Below are 14,687 nucleotides of genomic sequence, written 5' to 3'. Positions count from 1 at the left end.
TTTTGCTCTTTTAGGGGGGGAGGACGGGGGGTACGGGGGGGGGGGGGGTATTTGTGAATTTCCTGCATTGTGCAGGGAGTAGGACTAGATGACCCTGGAGGTCCCTTCCGACTCTATGATTCTATGAATCTGAGATTCCGGAGCACCCAGAGCAAGGGAAGAGAGAGAGAGCTAGGAACACACACACAAAAAATGGGTGGGGGCAGAAGAGCTGAACTGGGGATCTAGGGGGTAGGCCAAGGAGTCACGTTATATAAATCTTTAAGAGTCAAGGTACACCAGCGACCCCTTTCCTGTTAAAAAAAAAATCAATGAAAGTAAAATGAGTGATAACAAAGAGGGCACTGTACCAGCTCGCTCCAGACAATGAACTTGGGAGCACGGCTAAAAATACCGCCTGGCCAAATCAGAGAAAGGAGAGCTAGGCATTAAAACAGGGCAGCTTCCCAGGAGACGTCTTTTAATTGAGGGCTCATGCCGCTTTGATCATAGCTGCGGTTCATTCGGGTCTTCCCGTCTCCACTCAAACGCTGTGTCTTTTTTTTTTTACATTAACCCTAGAGTGTATAGGATTTTCAGGGTTTTTTCTTTTTAACAAACTGTTTTAAAGTGGAGCCAAAAAATGACCTTCAGACATACAGTTGGAAAGTGTGCGGGGGCTACATTGACTTTTACATAAATGGTGCTGAAGACTTGCAAAGGCATAAAGAAAAATCCATACTGCTGCAATCTGGCCCTTTCACATTCATTATTAATACCACCCGCTTCTACCTCTGGCAGACAGAAAACGGATCGACAGCTTGCTCAGAAGCCGAAAGGAGGAGTTTCCGCTTTAATGTTTTAAGGTTTACAGAATGCCTAAAGCCCCTGAATCCGACAGAGAGAGATCGGCCTCACGAAACCGTGGGGGTGGAAAGTGCCGTCAAGTCACGGCCGACTTACAGAGACCCTGCAGGGTTTTTGAGGCAAGAGACGTCCAGGGGTGGTTGGCCATCGCCTGTGTCATCGGTACTGGCTCTGCTGAGGCTGACGAATCCTCAGACGAGGAAGAGGCGTGGAGCAACCCAGCCTCCCCTGGAGTCAGCCCAGCAGAGGAACCCTTAACAGTGCCTGAGGGAGAAGAGGCCCCAGCAGCTACACAGGAGGTGCAGCCAGAAGAGGGAGAGACGGATCCAGAGCCTGGCCCAGCAACCCCAGGTGGAGACACCCTGAGGCCAGAATCCCCACCTAGTTCCCCTGAGTGTCCCAGACGCAGGGCACGCCAGAGGCCGAATGTGCAAGAGCGAAGGAGGAGTGCCAGACTGCAGCTCTTGCAAAGGCCACGTGAGGAGCTGTGAGTCTCGGCAGATTGACTCCCAGGGAAGGGAGGACCTGGTCATAAATACCCCCACGCACCTGCCTCAGTGTGGAGGCAACTGTGCGTGCTCGGAGCTGATCCTGGCCAATAGCATCCGCTCCTTGCTCCTAGCTCCTGCAGCCTTTGACTGATTTCCCGGCTTTCTGACCTTCGGCTCTGTTGCTCGACTTGATTTCGGACTGCGTATCCAGTTTCCAGTGCATGGTATCTGTGGCGACCGGCTGACCCAGCACAGCCTGCCGCTGAGTAGCAACCCTGGACTTCCTTGGTGGTCTCCCATCCAAGTACTAACCAGGGCCCAACCTGCTTGGCTTCCAAGATATGATAAGATCAGGCTAACCAGGGGCACTCAGGTCAGGGCCATGAAAACTTACACTGGAATAAATTTTGGTTAATCTTTCAGGTTGGAAAGCCAGTGTGGTAGTGTGTCAGACTAGGATCTGCGAGACCCAGCCTGGAATCTCCACTCTTCCATGGGAGCATGCTTCGGGACCTTGGGCCAGTCACACACACTCAGCCCGACCTACCTCACAGGGATGTTGTTAGGATTAAATGGAGGAGGGGGAAATGTTCTAAGCCATTTTGGGTCACCATTGGGAGAAACGTGGGGTATAAATTGAATTAAAACAACACAAAGGAAGGGAAAGAAAAGGTGCCTATTTAATTTCCCTAAAGCCTATGTCATCATCATTTCAAGAATATACCCTTACAATCTTGAAATGGATGATCACAATGGGGGGGTATATTCGAGCACATGTGTTTTGATGAAAATTAGAGAGGACTTTCTTATTGTAGAGAAGATATGATGGGCGGGGGGATAAAATACGGATGTTTTTAAAATTATTGTGCACGAGGTGAGGCAAGTGGCTAATTTTTTTTTCTTCCTCTCTCATAGTACAGCATTAAAATTTAGAGTTGCCCAATTAAATTGATTAAGATTTAAGACAGGAAGACTTGAAATGACTACTGATGAAGGTTAAAGCAAAAAGTGCCAAAGCAGGATTACAGCTGAACATCAAGACGACAAAAGTCATGACTACTGCAGAATTACATGACTTTTAAGGTTGACAATGAAGAAATAGAAATTGTTCAAGGTTTTCCATTCCTTGGCTCCATCATCAACCAGAAGGGAGACTGCAACCAAGAAATCAGAAGGAGATTGAGACTGGGGAGGGCAGCCAAGAAGGAGCTAGAAAAGATCCTTAATGGTAAGGATGTGTCCCTGGTGACCAAGATCAAGGTAATTCATGCCACAATATTCCCCATTACTAGGTACGGATGTGAAAGTTGGACAATGAAGAAAGCGGACAGGAAGAAAGTAGATTCCTCTGAAACGCGGTGTCGGGGGAGAGTTTTACGGATACCGTGGACCACAAAGAAAACAAGTCAGTGGGTTCTAGACCAAATCATGCCTGAGATCTCCCTAGAAGCTGAAATGACTAAACTGAGGCTTATCCTACATTACGAGAAGACAAGAGTCGCTGGAAAAGACGGTAATGCTAGGAGAAGTAGAAAGCCCTCAGTTTGCAAGACCCAGACAAGGCTGTTAACGGCAGGACGTTTTGGAGAATGTTAATTCATAGGGTCACCATTGTTGGAAGCAACTTGACAGCACTATTTACGCACACATAAAAAGAATGCCTCAGAATTCACTGTCGGAAGGCATGGTGTTGGCTAGTGGCCTAGACAGTGTTTTAAAAGGATTAGACAAATTTATTTATAGAGTATACATCTACCAAAGGTTATTTAGCTGTGATAACTAAATGGAAACTCCATCGTCAGAGGGAGTGCTGCCTCTAAGTACCGGCTAAGAGAAATAGGGGGACACCCAGCAACGGTGAGAAAGACAACAAAAAGACTTATTTAAAGGGCTAACAACAGCGTGTGAAGACTTCAATTACTGAAACAGTGCAGTAGGCTTGCCAAGTCCCCCCCCCCGGGGGGGGCGGGGAAACCCCCGCCCCAGAGGCCCGTTCCCCGCCGGCGGCGGATCGGGCCCCGGGGGGAACCCCACCCCGACGTGCACGTCACCCAGAAGTGACGCGACCACGCCGGGCACGCTGGGGGCGGGGCCACGGTCATCCGAGGGAAAACTCTATGGAGTCCCCCGCTGCGGCTCAAAAAGCACTTGGCAACCCTACCGTGCAGGGGTGGAAGAATTAAACCCTCTTTCCCGTTCCTGATCCAAATGGGTGGGGGGAGGGCCTGAGGAGACACAAAATGTACCTTTAAAAGTTGCAGGGAGGCTTGTCCTTTTTATACTTTTTATTTTTAGATTGGGAATTGTGAAAACATATTACAGGGAAATAGTGTTACCGGTAATGTTATAATAGTATAATGATTTCCTTAGATTTATTAATCCATTTTTTAAACATTGTCGTCAATATTTATTTAAAAACTGCCTCACCTTTATTCCTTTTTTCCCTTTATGCACTTTTCCCCCCTGTACCCTACACAAAAAAACTGAAATAAAAAATATTTTTTAAAAAAAAGTTGCAGGGAGGCTCGCGATGTCCATCTCTTTGCCTGACCCACAGAGGAATAATAACGATAGATGTGGAACTTCATTAGTTCCCTCATCAGTTGTTAAAATGTGGAATTCACGGTCAGGGGATGCAGCAATGGCCACAGGCATAGACAGCTTTAAAAGAAGATCAGACAGAGTCCTAGTCTTTTGGGAGAGGGAGAAAAGGTATCTTTGTCAACTCTTTCCACCCCACACATAATTTTATAAACCTCTATCATGTGTCCCCCCCCTTTAGTTGTCTAGGGTTGCCAGGTCCTACCTGGCTGCCAGTGGGGGGACTCCCGATGATTCCTTGTGTTCTTCTGGCACATGCATGAAGTGTGCACACCACAATGACATCACCCAGAAGGGACATCATCGTGTTTCCCCCATTGGGGGGGACACTCTAGGTTTTGGGCAAACTCTATGGTTTTGGGGGAGGTCAAAACCATAGAGTTTTGCCAAAAACCTAAAGCGTTGCCTCAGACATCAGAAACTCGATGACGTCACTTCCAGATGATGTCATTGTACCAGCGTCATGAGGGGGCTTCTCCCACCGGCCAGCTGGTCCACAGTGGATTGGGCCCCCGAAATTGGTGGATCCTCTGGCTCCACTGGGGGAATGGCAACCCTATGGTTGTCTCTTTTGTAAACGTTTCTCCTCTTGCTCCCCCAGCTTTTCCCTACTTGACCAATGCACTTTCATGACAATTGTAAGTGGCGGGGGGGGGGCACCTCAGAAGACCAAGCAATGTGGGGGGAGGTTAAAGCATCCACTTTCTACAGGCAGTTTTTCCCATGCAAATGCCATTCTCCACTCTTCCATGCGCTCCATCTTCAAGACTGCGTGTGCCCGTGTCTCTGTGTACAAGATGGGCTTTTGGCAATCCTAAAGAACGGGGGGCAATGTTCTCCTGTCTATTAGAAGTACCGGAGGTGTTTGGCCACGGTGCCTTACTTTGGGCCACGCTTCCCCCTGTGGTGACTGAAATTCCCGCTGGGCAGATAAGCTCTCTAGGCACACAAGAATCACCAACTGTGAAAGCAGCAGCCCAGACATCACTGATGCTTCACTCAACTCCATCTCTGCACTTCTTTCAACCCAAGGAGGTCTCTGCCCACCCAACCTTCCTGAGCACTTTCAACATTTAAACATTTTGACAGCAATATATAAACAGTGAACGAATCCTTATAAACTGAATGTTTGGTATGTTACATCCCTAACGCACACAAACATCCGACTGATGCTTGGAGCACTTTACATTAAAAACACTACCTGCTATCACCTTCATCAATTTTAGAAGATTAAAGCCTCCTCCCCCTCTTCATCTGCAGGGGGGGGGGATATAACGCTACACTGAACCAGGATGCAGGCTTTCAAGTCTATGCAAAGTCTGCTTCTCAAGCATCCAAAAGCAGAATTGTACCTCAGTGGTGACTTCTGTCTAAGGTAAGATATCTAGAAGAAGCTTTTAAAAATAATTTTTAAACCAAAGCTGCTTTTAAACAAACACCTAAAAACATGTTGGCTCAAGAAACCAATTTATTTTATTTATTTTTTGAGAGCTGAAAAGTTCATTTGGGAGGGATTTTATTTTCCAGGGTGTGCATAATCTCACTCGCGCTCCTTTTGGTCCATTCTTCTCTCTGGACCAAAAGGTTTTTGCAACCCTGTCAAAGACCTGCAAACACCTGATTACTAGAATCAAAAAAGGAGTGTACACCCTCTAAGCAGTAATCCCACTTTCTTTTTCTTTCTTTCTTTCTTTTTTTGGTATTTTTGCATTTTGTGTCTGTGTACGTGTGTGTCTGCCAGTGCCTAGAAGTCATGGCAACCTCTGGCGACCCCTACGGAGGACGTTCAAGAGAAGTGGCTTGATAGCCTGCCTCTGGCCTCCGGAACCTGACATTCTTTGGAGGTTTCCCATCCAAGTACTTGCCAGGGCCGGCCCTGCTCAGCTTCTAAGATCTGACACAATCGAGCCTGCCTGGGCTATCCAGCTCAAGGCAGCAGTAATCCCACTTTCAAATCACCTTCAATACTCGGGGGGGGGGGGGTCCGCTCGCCCTTGCAGCTACTGAAGATGCACAACATGAAACTACTGCAATCCTCTAAGACAGGGGTGTCAAACATGTGGCCCGGGGGCCAGAACCGACCCCCGGAGGGCTTCTATCAGGCCCGCAGTGGAACTGGCTGTCTTCTGCTTCTTCTTCCAGTTCTGCTGCTGCTGCATCATCGTAGGTTTGCAGCTTACAGATACACACTTGAACAGCATACTCAAGATTGCCACAGCACAGACATTTTGATGCAATAGTTCAGAGCAAGAGGTGTCAGTTATCAGACACTGTTAAATAAACAAAATATTGCAAGAGTGCTAACGTTTTAAGCATGTTTTTAAGTAAAAAAAAACCCTTTGTGTTTGTGTCCTTTATAAAGTTTATGTCCCCGCTACCAGGCATTACATTTTATGACACACATGGTCTGGCCCAACAAGGTCTCATTTATGTCAGATCTGGCCCCCATAACAAATGAGTTCGACACCCCTGCTCTAAGACTCACCCCAAACTCAAGGTTAACTATCGAGTTTTGGATGAATCACAGAACATCACCCCAATGCAATGACATCAACCCACCCAACCCCCATTTCTCCAGACCAAACTTACAAATTGCCATACCCAATGACGGCACTACGTAAACTGTGAATATTAAGAACAACCACTGCTCTGAAGGACCCTTATTTATAACCATCTTGGAATCTGAATTAGGGCTACCAATCTCCAGGTGGCAGCTGGAGATCTGGGATTAGGCGAAAGAGATCAATTCCCCTGGAGAAAATGGCTGCTTTGGAAAGTGGATTCTATGGCATTATACCCCATTGAAGTCCCCCCCCCCTCAGGCTCCACCCCCCAAATCTCCAGATTTTTCCCAACCCAGAGCTGGTAACCCTAAATCGAATGCACAAAACTCACAAGAATTATTCTAAGACATACCTGTTGCCCCTGTACAGTTCGCTGTTGTCTCAAACAATGGGGGGGGGGACTGAAGAAACTACAGACTACCCCCAGAGGCACACAGCATTACACCTAGGAATATACTTCTTCCAAATCCAATCAGACAATCAGCTTATTCCTACGGCATGAGACTCGAGAGCTCCTTTTATCATTCTCTTTTATTAAACAATAACAAATTCTTGCAAAGCACAGGTAGCCCTAGAACTTTTGATTTACCACTTTCAATAAGGCCCCAGAGCAATCGGTTTGCTTCTGCCGTATATTAAAAATGACAAAAAACAAGTTGCACATCCTTCTACTGTGCTGTTTCAATGTTTTATTAAAATATATTGCAAGGGACGGTAAGGAATGACTGGAAACTGTTTGTTTTTATGGCTCCTTTGCCTCTCCTGCGTCTCTTAAACTCTCCTCTTCTCCCCAAAAGAGACCTTTGGTCACCAAAGACCTTGGCTTTAACTTGCTAGAAGCAAATTACTAAAATACCTACAGGCTTAACCAAGCTGTTTTGTCCTGAAAGCTTCTTTTCTGCGCTAAGTAAGCCCATTTTGCCGTTCAAGGTATTATGATGGTCATTCTGTTAATGATTTAAATCTACTAATGATCTTGAAAGAAAAGAGATGTGGGAGGCCTCAGTAAGCAAAGAGCCACTATTCAGAGCCGCAAAATACTTGCATAGACGTTTTACGGACACATGCTGCTCGCAAAGGATTGATTCAGAAAAGAATGATAAAACTCTCCTGGGAGCATTATCACTTTAGAAAGCAGGGAAGGGGATACTGTGGTCGAGGGCTGCGTCCTATGAAATCCTTCCTGCTCAAGGAAATATGTTTTTTGCCTAATCGGCAGGGAAAAATCGGCCTTTCAACTTAATGAGGAACTGTTGAGCTGCTTCCCTGCAATGCCGAGCCCAAGTTGCAGTGCCTTAAGAACAGCTCAGCTCAGAACTAACCAGCGGTGGTGGGCTCACTATCATCTCTGCCGATGCCACAGGCTGGGTACGAACCAAAGCAGCCCCTCCCAAGCCTCTCTTGTGGGGGTCTTTTGGGCTCAGCTGGCTCTTCAGCCATTTTACCACTGAATCCACCCCTGATAACAGCACCGCTCGGAATCCTAGGACTCGCACTAGGAACTGCGGGCCACGATGTTACTTGTAAGTGAGCTGGGACTGTGCGCACTCAAGCCATGGAACCCCCATCAGGTGTGGATAAGAAAGGTAAAGTAAAAGTAAAGGTTCCCTTGCTCGAAAGCCAGTCGAGTCCGACTCTAGGGTTGCGGTGCTCATCTCCGTTTCAAAGCCGAAGAGCCAGCGCTGTCCGAAGACATTTCCGTGGTCATGTGGCCGGCATGACTAAACACCAAGGCGCACGAAACGCTGCTACCTTCCCACCAAAGTGGTACCTATTTATCTACTTGCAATTTCTTGCTTTCAAACTGCTAGGTTGGCAGGAGCTGGAACTAGAGACGGGAGCTCGCTCCGTCATGCGGCAACTTGGGTCTTGAACTGCTGGACTACTGACCTTCCACAGCCTGCAGTTCAGCGTCTTAACCACTTGAGCCACCGCAGCTCCTGTGGATAAGAAAAGCAGTACGCAAATTCAGAGCCTGTAACTGTTGACCCGGCAGTACAAACCCTCAGGATGCAATTCAACAAGGATAAGTGCAGAGTTCAACATCGGGGTAACAAAAATGAGAAGCACGCATACTGGATGGCGGAAACACTTTCAGGGTACGGGGTGGCCTGCAAGTTAAATATGAGCAGTCCGTGTGCTGCAGCGGCAAAAAAGGCTAATGTAGTCTTGGGGTGTATCAACAGAGCCATAATATCCAAATCACAAAATGTCATAGTCCTGCTGTACAGTACAGCACACTGATCAGGCCACATTGGGAGTACTGTGCGCAGTTCTGGAGGCCTCACTTCAAAAAATGATGTGGACAGAATGGAGTGGGTGCAGGGCGGGGTGATGATCGGGGGCCTGGAGACCAAGCCCTGTGAGGAAAGGCTGAGGGACTTGGGAATGCTCAATCTGTAGAAGAGGAGGTTGAGAAGAGGACATGATTGATCTCTTGAAGTATCTGAAGGGCTGTCACTTAGAAGAGGGCAGGGAGCTGTTCCTGTTAGCAGCAGAGGATAGGACTCACAATAATGGGTTTAAATTAAGGGCAGGAAGGTACAGGCTGGATAGTAGGAAAAAACTGTTCACAGTTAGAGTAGTTCAGCAGCAGTGGAATCAGCTGCTTAGGGAGTCGGTGAACTTCCCTCTCTGGCAGTCTCCAAGCAGTGGCAGCAATGTCAGGGATGCTTTAGGCTGATCCTGCATTGAGCAGGAAGTTGGACTAGTTGGCCTGTGTGGCCCCTTCCAGCTCCATGATTCTATGGGCAAGCCTGATATGAATACCAGGGGACTGACCGTTCTGCCTTTCCAAGGTCAACAGAGAGGTAACTTCAGCCAAGCGCGTAACATGCTCTGGGTCGAGCTGCAAACCCTGTAACTGCGCTCAGAGACCCCGTGGATTGAAAACACATTTCTGGTCTGGGTTCAGGTCCAGCCACCCACAGCCACAATCCAAACCCTGCATTCCGTGTTAGCAGACTCTTCAATGGGCACCAATTATCAACACACCCGCCCAAATGCGTAACATGCTCTGGGTCGAGCTGCAAAACCTGTGACTGCTCTGAGAGACCCCGTGGATTGGAGAAAACACATTTCTGGTCTGGGTTCGGGTCCAGCTACTCACAGCCACAATCCAAACCCTGCATTCCATGTTGGCAGACTCTTCAATAGGCACCAATTATCAACACACCCGCCCAAAGCATTTGTTTGCAAACGAACGGCCCATGAGATGGGGGCACCACGACTGCCAAGCCGGCAGGTGACAGGTGCAAATTAATGGCACTGGGGATTGTACACAGTGAGGTTTTTGCCACACGAGGCAACAGATCTGGCTTATGGAACAGCTGCCGCCACCGCCGGCAGGCAGCTTCCTTCAAGGCTGAGAAAGCGGTAACCTCCTTTTACCCTTCTCTGCTGTCAACACTAATCACGGGGAAAGGGCTCCGACGGACAGCGAGTTCTCGGTTCGCATCTAGCAATGCGGTACGGCACCCGTCACGTCGGCTGGAACTGCCCCAGGTAGAGCAGGCTCACTCAGGCGTTCGACGGCAAAGGGAGATCCCTTTGACAGAGCGAAGGGAGCGCGAGAGAAACCGAAGCCTGTACATGCGCTCGTTCTCTGAACTCGAGACGCAAGTAAAGAACTAGCAGCGAAAGGACGACGCTAATACCCTCTCCCAGCTTAGAGGGGATTTTTACAAGGACAATACGCCGCACGGAAGATTAAGGTCACGAGAATCACTGTCGCCGGGCCCGGCCGCGGACTAGCCTCCATAAGGCCCGCTAAGGATCACTTCCTTTTTTAAATTTGCAAGTGAGATTGGTTTAAAGAGTGAACTGGAAGAATACGTCCAGCGGCCTGTCCTCTTCTGACCCGTAAGAGCTCCTACAGAAAAGCTGGCCCTGAAAACAATACCACTAATGACGGAAGGGAGAAGGGAAGTGGTGTTCTCAGCCTAATGTCCCTAATTCCATACAGTTTTTGAAAATGCTCGTGTGAGGGAACCAATGCAGGGCAGTGATTTCAGAGGGACAGGCGTGTTAGTATAGTGCCACGCAAATAAACAGGAATCCAGTGGCACGTTAAAGGGGAACGTGTTTCTACATGAACATACAATTGTGCTCCTCTTCAACGGGCCTCTAGATGCCTGTTTGTTTTTTTAAATTATTTTTCTTTCAAATATTTTATGACTATAAGAATCAGAGTTACAATGAATGCAGAACACTAGAACATCGTATTAAATAAGAGCATGGGTTACAACATAGCATACTACAGTGCAAAGACAGAAGGCACAAATTCAGGTACACGCAACCGATCGATAAAACTTCAATACTAAAGAGCGAGAGTAAGAATAAAAATATACAGTTAGACCTCATAAGACAACTGAAGCATTAAACCCGTACACTAAAGGCACCAAAAGGAAATGTAGCCCCATATTCCCAAAAACCCAGACAGTCCACCACTGTTAAGATAAGTAGCAATAATCCTTGAAAGGCAAGTCCACCAAAACTAGAGAGTGAGGAGTAAAGAATAATAAACATGAAGCCTAACTAGAAGTAAAGCAGATCATGATAATATCTTTTTTTTTTTTAAGAATATCGTGTTTGGTAAGATATTCTACTATTCGGTACCAGAAAACTTGAATTTTTTCTTGAGAGATTCCTATGTATTTATGCAGCCTGGTAGCTAGAGTGCTGGACTAGGAAAGGCGAGACCCTAGTTCAAATTCCAAATAAAGATGTTTCTGGGTTCTCCTCACCTGATATAAATTTCCCACAGCTACAAAAAACTTGAATTTTTTCTCGAGAGATTCCTATGTATTTTTGCAGCCTGGTAGCTAGAGTGCTGGACTAGGAAAGGCGAGACCCTAGTTCAAATTCCAAATAAAGATGTTTCTGGGTTCTCCTCACCTGATATACATTTCCCACAGCTACAAAAAAAGCTGCAGAGGACTTATTTCTCCAAGCAACACAGGGAAAAAGCAGAAGAAGAGAAGGAGGAGTTTGGATTTATACCCCACCCTTCACTACCCAAAGGTGTCTCAGAGCAGTTTACAAACTCCTTTCCCTTCCCCTCCCCACAACAGACACCCTGTGAGGTAGATGGGGCTGAGAGAGCTCTTTCAAGAACTGCCCTTTCAAGGACAGCTCTTGTCAGAACTATGGCTTGCCCAAGGTCATCCAGCAAGTGCAAGTGGAGGAGTGGGGAATCAGACCTGGTTCTCCCAGATTAGAGTCCGCGCACTTAACCACTACACCAAACTGGCTCAGTGACATATCAGGGTCACCGTCCACGGAGCAGGGTTACCACCTCTGGGTTGGGAAATACCTGGAGATTTGGGGGGGTAAAGCATGGGGAACATGGGGTTTGAGGAAGGGAAGGACCTCAGCGGGGTACAAGGCCGTACAGTCCACCCTCCGAAGCAACCAATTTCTCCGGGAGACTGATCTCTATTGTCTGGAGATCAGTTGTAGTAGTGGGAGATCTCCAGGCCCCACGTGGAGGCTGGCGACAGAGAGGAGAGGAGAGGAGAGGCTTAAACACCCCCCCCCAATGCGGTTTTCCCAACCCAAAACAGCCCCAGGGAGTTGTTCTTTTGGAAACCCAAACAAACCCCAACTTGACTCATGAAGACACATCCGGTGCAGTTTGGGCCTCGGCCATGACACTTGCTGGGTGAACTGAGGCCCTTCTCTTTCCACCTACCCCTACCTAACTGGGTTGTCCTGAGGAAACACCCAGACGTGAGACTCCACTTTTAACTCAATGCAGGACCTTTCTAGACTTCTGCAATAACAAACCGAATGCCTTCTCAGCAAAGAGAATGGGGGGATTTTGTGAATCTTAATCCTGCTCTCTGATTCAAAGAGAACTTTTTTGCATTTACCAGAAATAGACCTTCTCTCTAATCCTGTTTTGACCGTGCTTCATCCCCTCGGAAGATTTTGGAGAGGCCTTGTAATCACAGTGAAATACACTTCGTAGGGGGGGGGGTTCCCTAGTGGGTGAACATGCAGCTGCACTGGTTCACATCTTAAGACTCCACTCAGCAAGGTTTGAAGATTTCCTCTGGCCTAAGGAAACTAAGGAAATCTGGAGCTGCGGTGGCTCAAGTGGCTAAAACTGCAGGCTGTGGAAGGTCAGTAGTTCAGCAGTTCGAGACCCGGGTTGCCGCATGACGGAGTGAGCTCCCATCTCTAGTGCCAGCTCCTGCCAACATAGCAGTTCGAAAGCAAGAAATTGCAAGTAGATAAATAGGTACCACTTCGGTGGGAAGGTAACAGCGTTCCGTGCGCCTTGGTGTTTAGTCATGCCGGCCACATGACCACAGAAACGTCGTCGGACAGCGCTGGCTCTTCAGCTTTGAAACGGAGATGAGCACCGCAACCCTAGAGTTGGACTCAACTGGCTTTCGAGCAAGGGAACCTTTACCTTTTAAGGAAACTATGGGCGATTCTGCATTGGCTTTTCCCTCCGTTGTTATACCAAACCCACACTGGAACAGAAATTCCCCTTGGCATTACGTGCTGCTTTCACCTTCTTTAATCACTGGATTTTATGGTACCCTCTACATGGCATGCTGCTTTCACTTTCTTTGATGATTGGATTTTACGGTTCCCTCTACATTGCATGCCACTTTCACTTTGGCTGATTTCCCACAAGTGCTGCTCCGCGCTCGCTCTTCCCTTTTGCCCCGATGGTACGTGTCAATTTCACCCAAGCTGCTGCACGCCCGCCTTTTGCCCCCCAGCTTCACCTGATTTTTCCCGTTTTTTGGGAAAATCGCGCGAAGCTCGAGGCAAAATGCAGGCGCGCAGCAGCTTGTGTGAAATTGACACGTACCATGGGGCAAAAGGGAAGAGCGAGCGTGGAGCGGCGCTTGTGGGAAATCAGCCATTCTTTGATCATCGGGTTTTATGGTACTTTCTGCATAGATTTATGGCCGTTCAGGGGTGACTTCGCAGTCAGTATGACATTGCCCTGGGAAATTTGAATGTGGTTTTGAGCTGCACCTTTTCCTCAGTGTTGAGAGAATGTGGAGCGAATGCCAGATGCAGAATCACCCTTTATCTGACAGGGCCTCATACTTGGAAACTAAAATAATATCTATCAAGAGTTTCCCTGTCCCCTCCAGCCCCTGGCAGGGGATGGGGGGATAGGGTGGCCAGATCAAGGTTGGGAAACTCCTGGAGATTTGGGGGTAGAGCCTGGGGAGGTTAGGGACCTCAGTAAGGTGCAATGCCAAAGCATCCATTTTCTCCAGGGGAACAATCTCTGTAATATGGAGGTGAGCTGTAATTCCAGGGGATCTCCAGGTCTCACCTGGAAGCTGGCATCCCGACTATCAGCTGTAATAGTAAACTTGTCAAATACCACTTGCCCCTGGTTCTATTTATTAAGACTCGATTCAGCTTTCTCATAACCTCAACATAAGAATACACGACCTCAGAAACTCTTTGTTTCTATGTCGTTTGTGATTCATTCACAGAAGAATAAAGACACGGCAAGCAAACAGGAAAAGAAAGCGGACAGACCTGCTCAGCCCACAACCTTTTTGTGTTTTTTTACTCACACGCAGAGCTTTTACTCACACACACACACACACTCACAGTGCTTATCTGATTTCAGCCCACCTACGAAGAAATTAGTTTTATTGCCAGCAATCCACAACTCCCTGAAAATAGCATCTGCAGAGAAAAATCGAAATCCCCAAAGGGCTTCTGTCGGCCCTTGACTGACTGGTTCTCTAGAACTGGTACCTGTAACTGCTTTCTTGTCGCCTCTCTCCAGCTTGGCTTGAGGGGATTCGGTCTCTCCGCCACGTTCCATCAGCTGCTCCGCCCGTTTCATGGTCATTCCTTTAAAACTCATCTGAAGCTGGCTGGTGTATTTCTCGTGCTGAAGGGGAAAGGGAAGAGATTTTATTCACTTTTTCTGATGGGAGGCTAACACCTTCTGAGGCAACTTATAAATTACAATAAATGTTCAGCGATGACCGAACAAATATTTCTGCCCCCCCCCTTTTTACTGTCAAGTCATAGCTGATTTAGAATCACAGAACTGAAAGAGGCCATACAGGCCATCCACTCCAACCCCCTTCTCAATGCAGGATCAGCCTAGAGCATCCCTGACAAATGTTCGTCCAGCCGCTGCTTGAAGACTGGGAGCTCACCACCTCCCCAGGCAGCTGATTCCACT

At 47.7% G+C, this 14,687-nt stretch overlaps 1 protein-coding gene across 1 annotated transcript in view; it reads right to left on the bottom strand.

Moving 5' to 3' along the window:
- CEP170B (centrosomal protein 170B) overlaps positions 1-14,687 on the bottom strand; it is a 123,918-nt gene that overhangs the window by 60,613 nt on the left and 48,618 nt on the right. The window contains exon 5 of the mRNA XM_015410557.1: positions 14,249-14,387. Within this exon, the coding sequence (XP_015266043.1) occupies positions 14,249-14,387 (139 nt within the window). The remainder of the gene's footprint in view (positions 1-14,248; positions 14,388-14,687) is intronic.

The sequence above is a fragment of the Gekko japonicus genome, unplaced genomic scaffold (assembly GCF_001447785.1).
Source record: "Gekko japonicus isolate JY-2015 unplaced genomic scaffold, Gekko_japonicus_V1.1 scaffold3394, whole genome shotgun sequence".
Lineage (NCBI taxonomy): Eukaryota > Metazoa > Chordata > Lepidosauria > Squamata > Gekkonidae > Gekko > Gekko japonicus.
The sequence above is the reverse complement of the archived record's forward strand: the minus strand, read 5'-3'. Positions and strand labels throughout refer to the sequence as shown.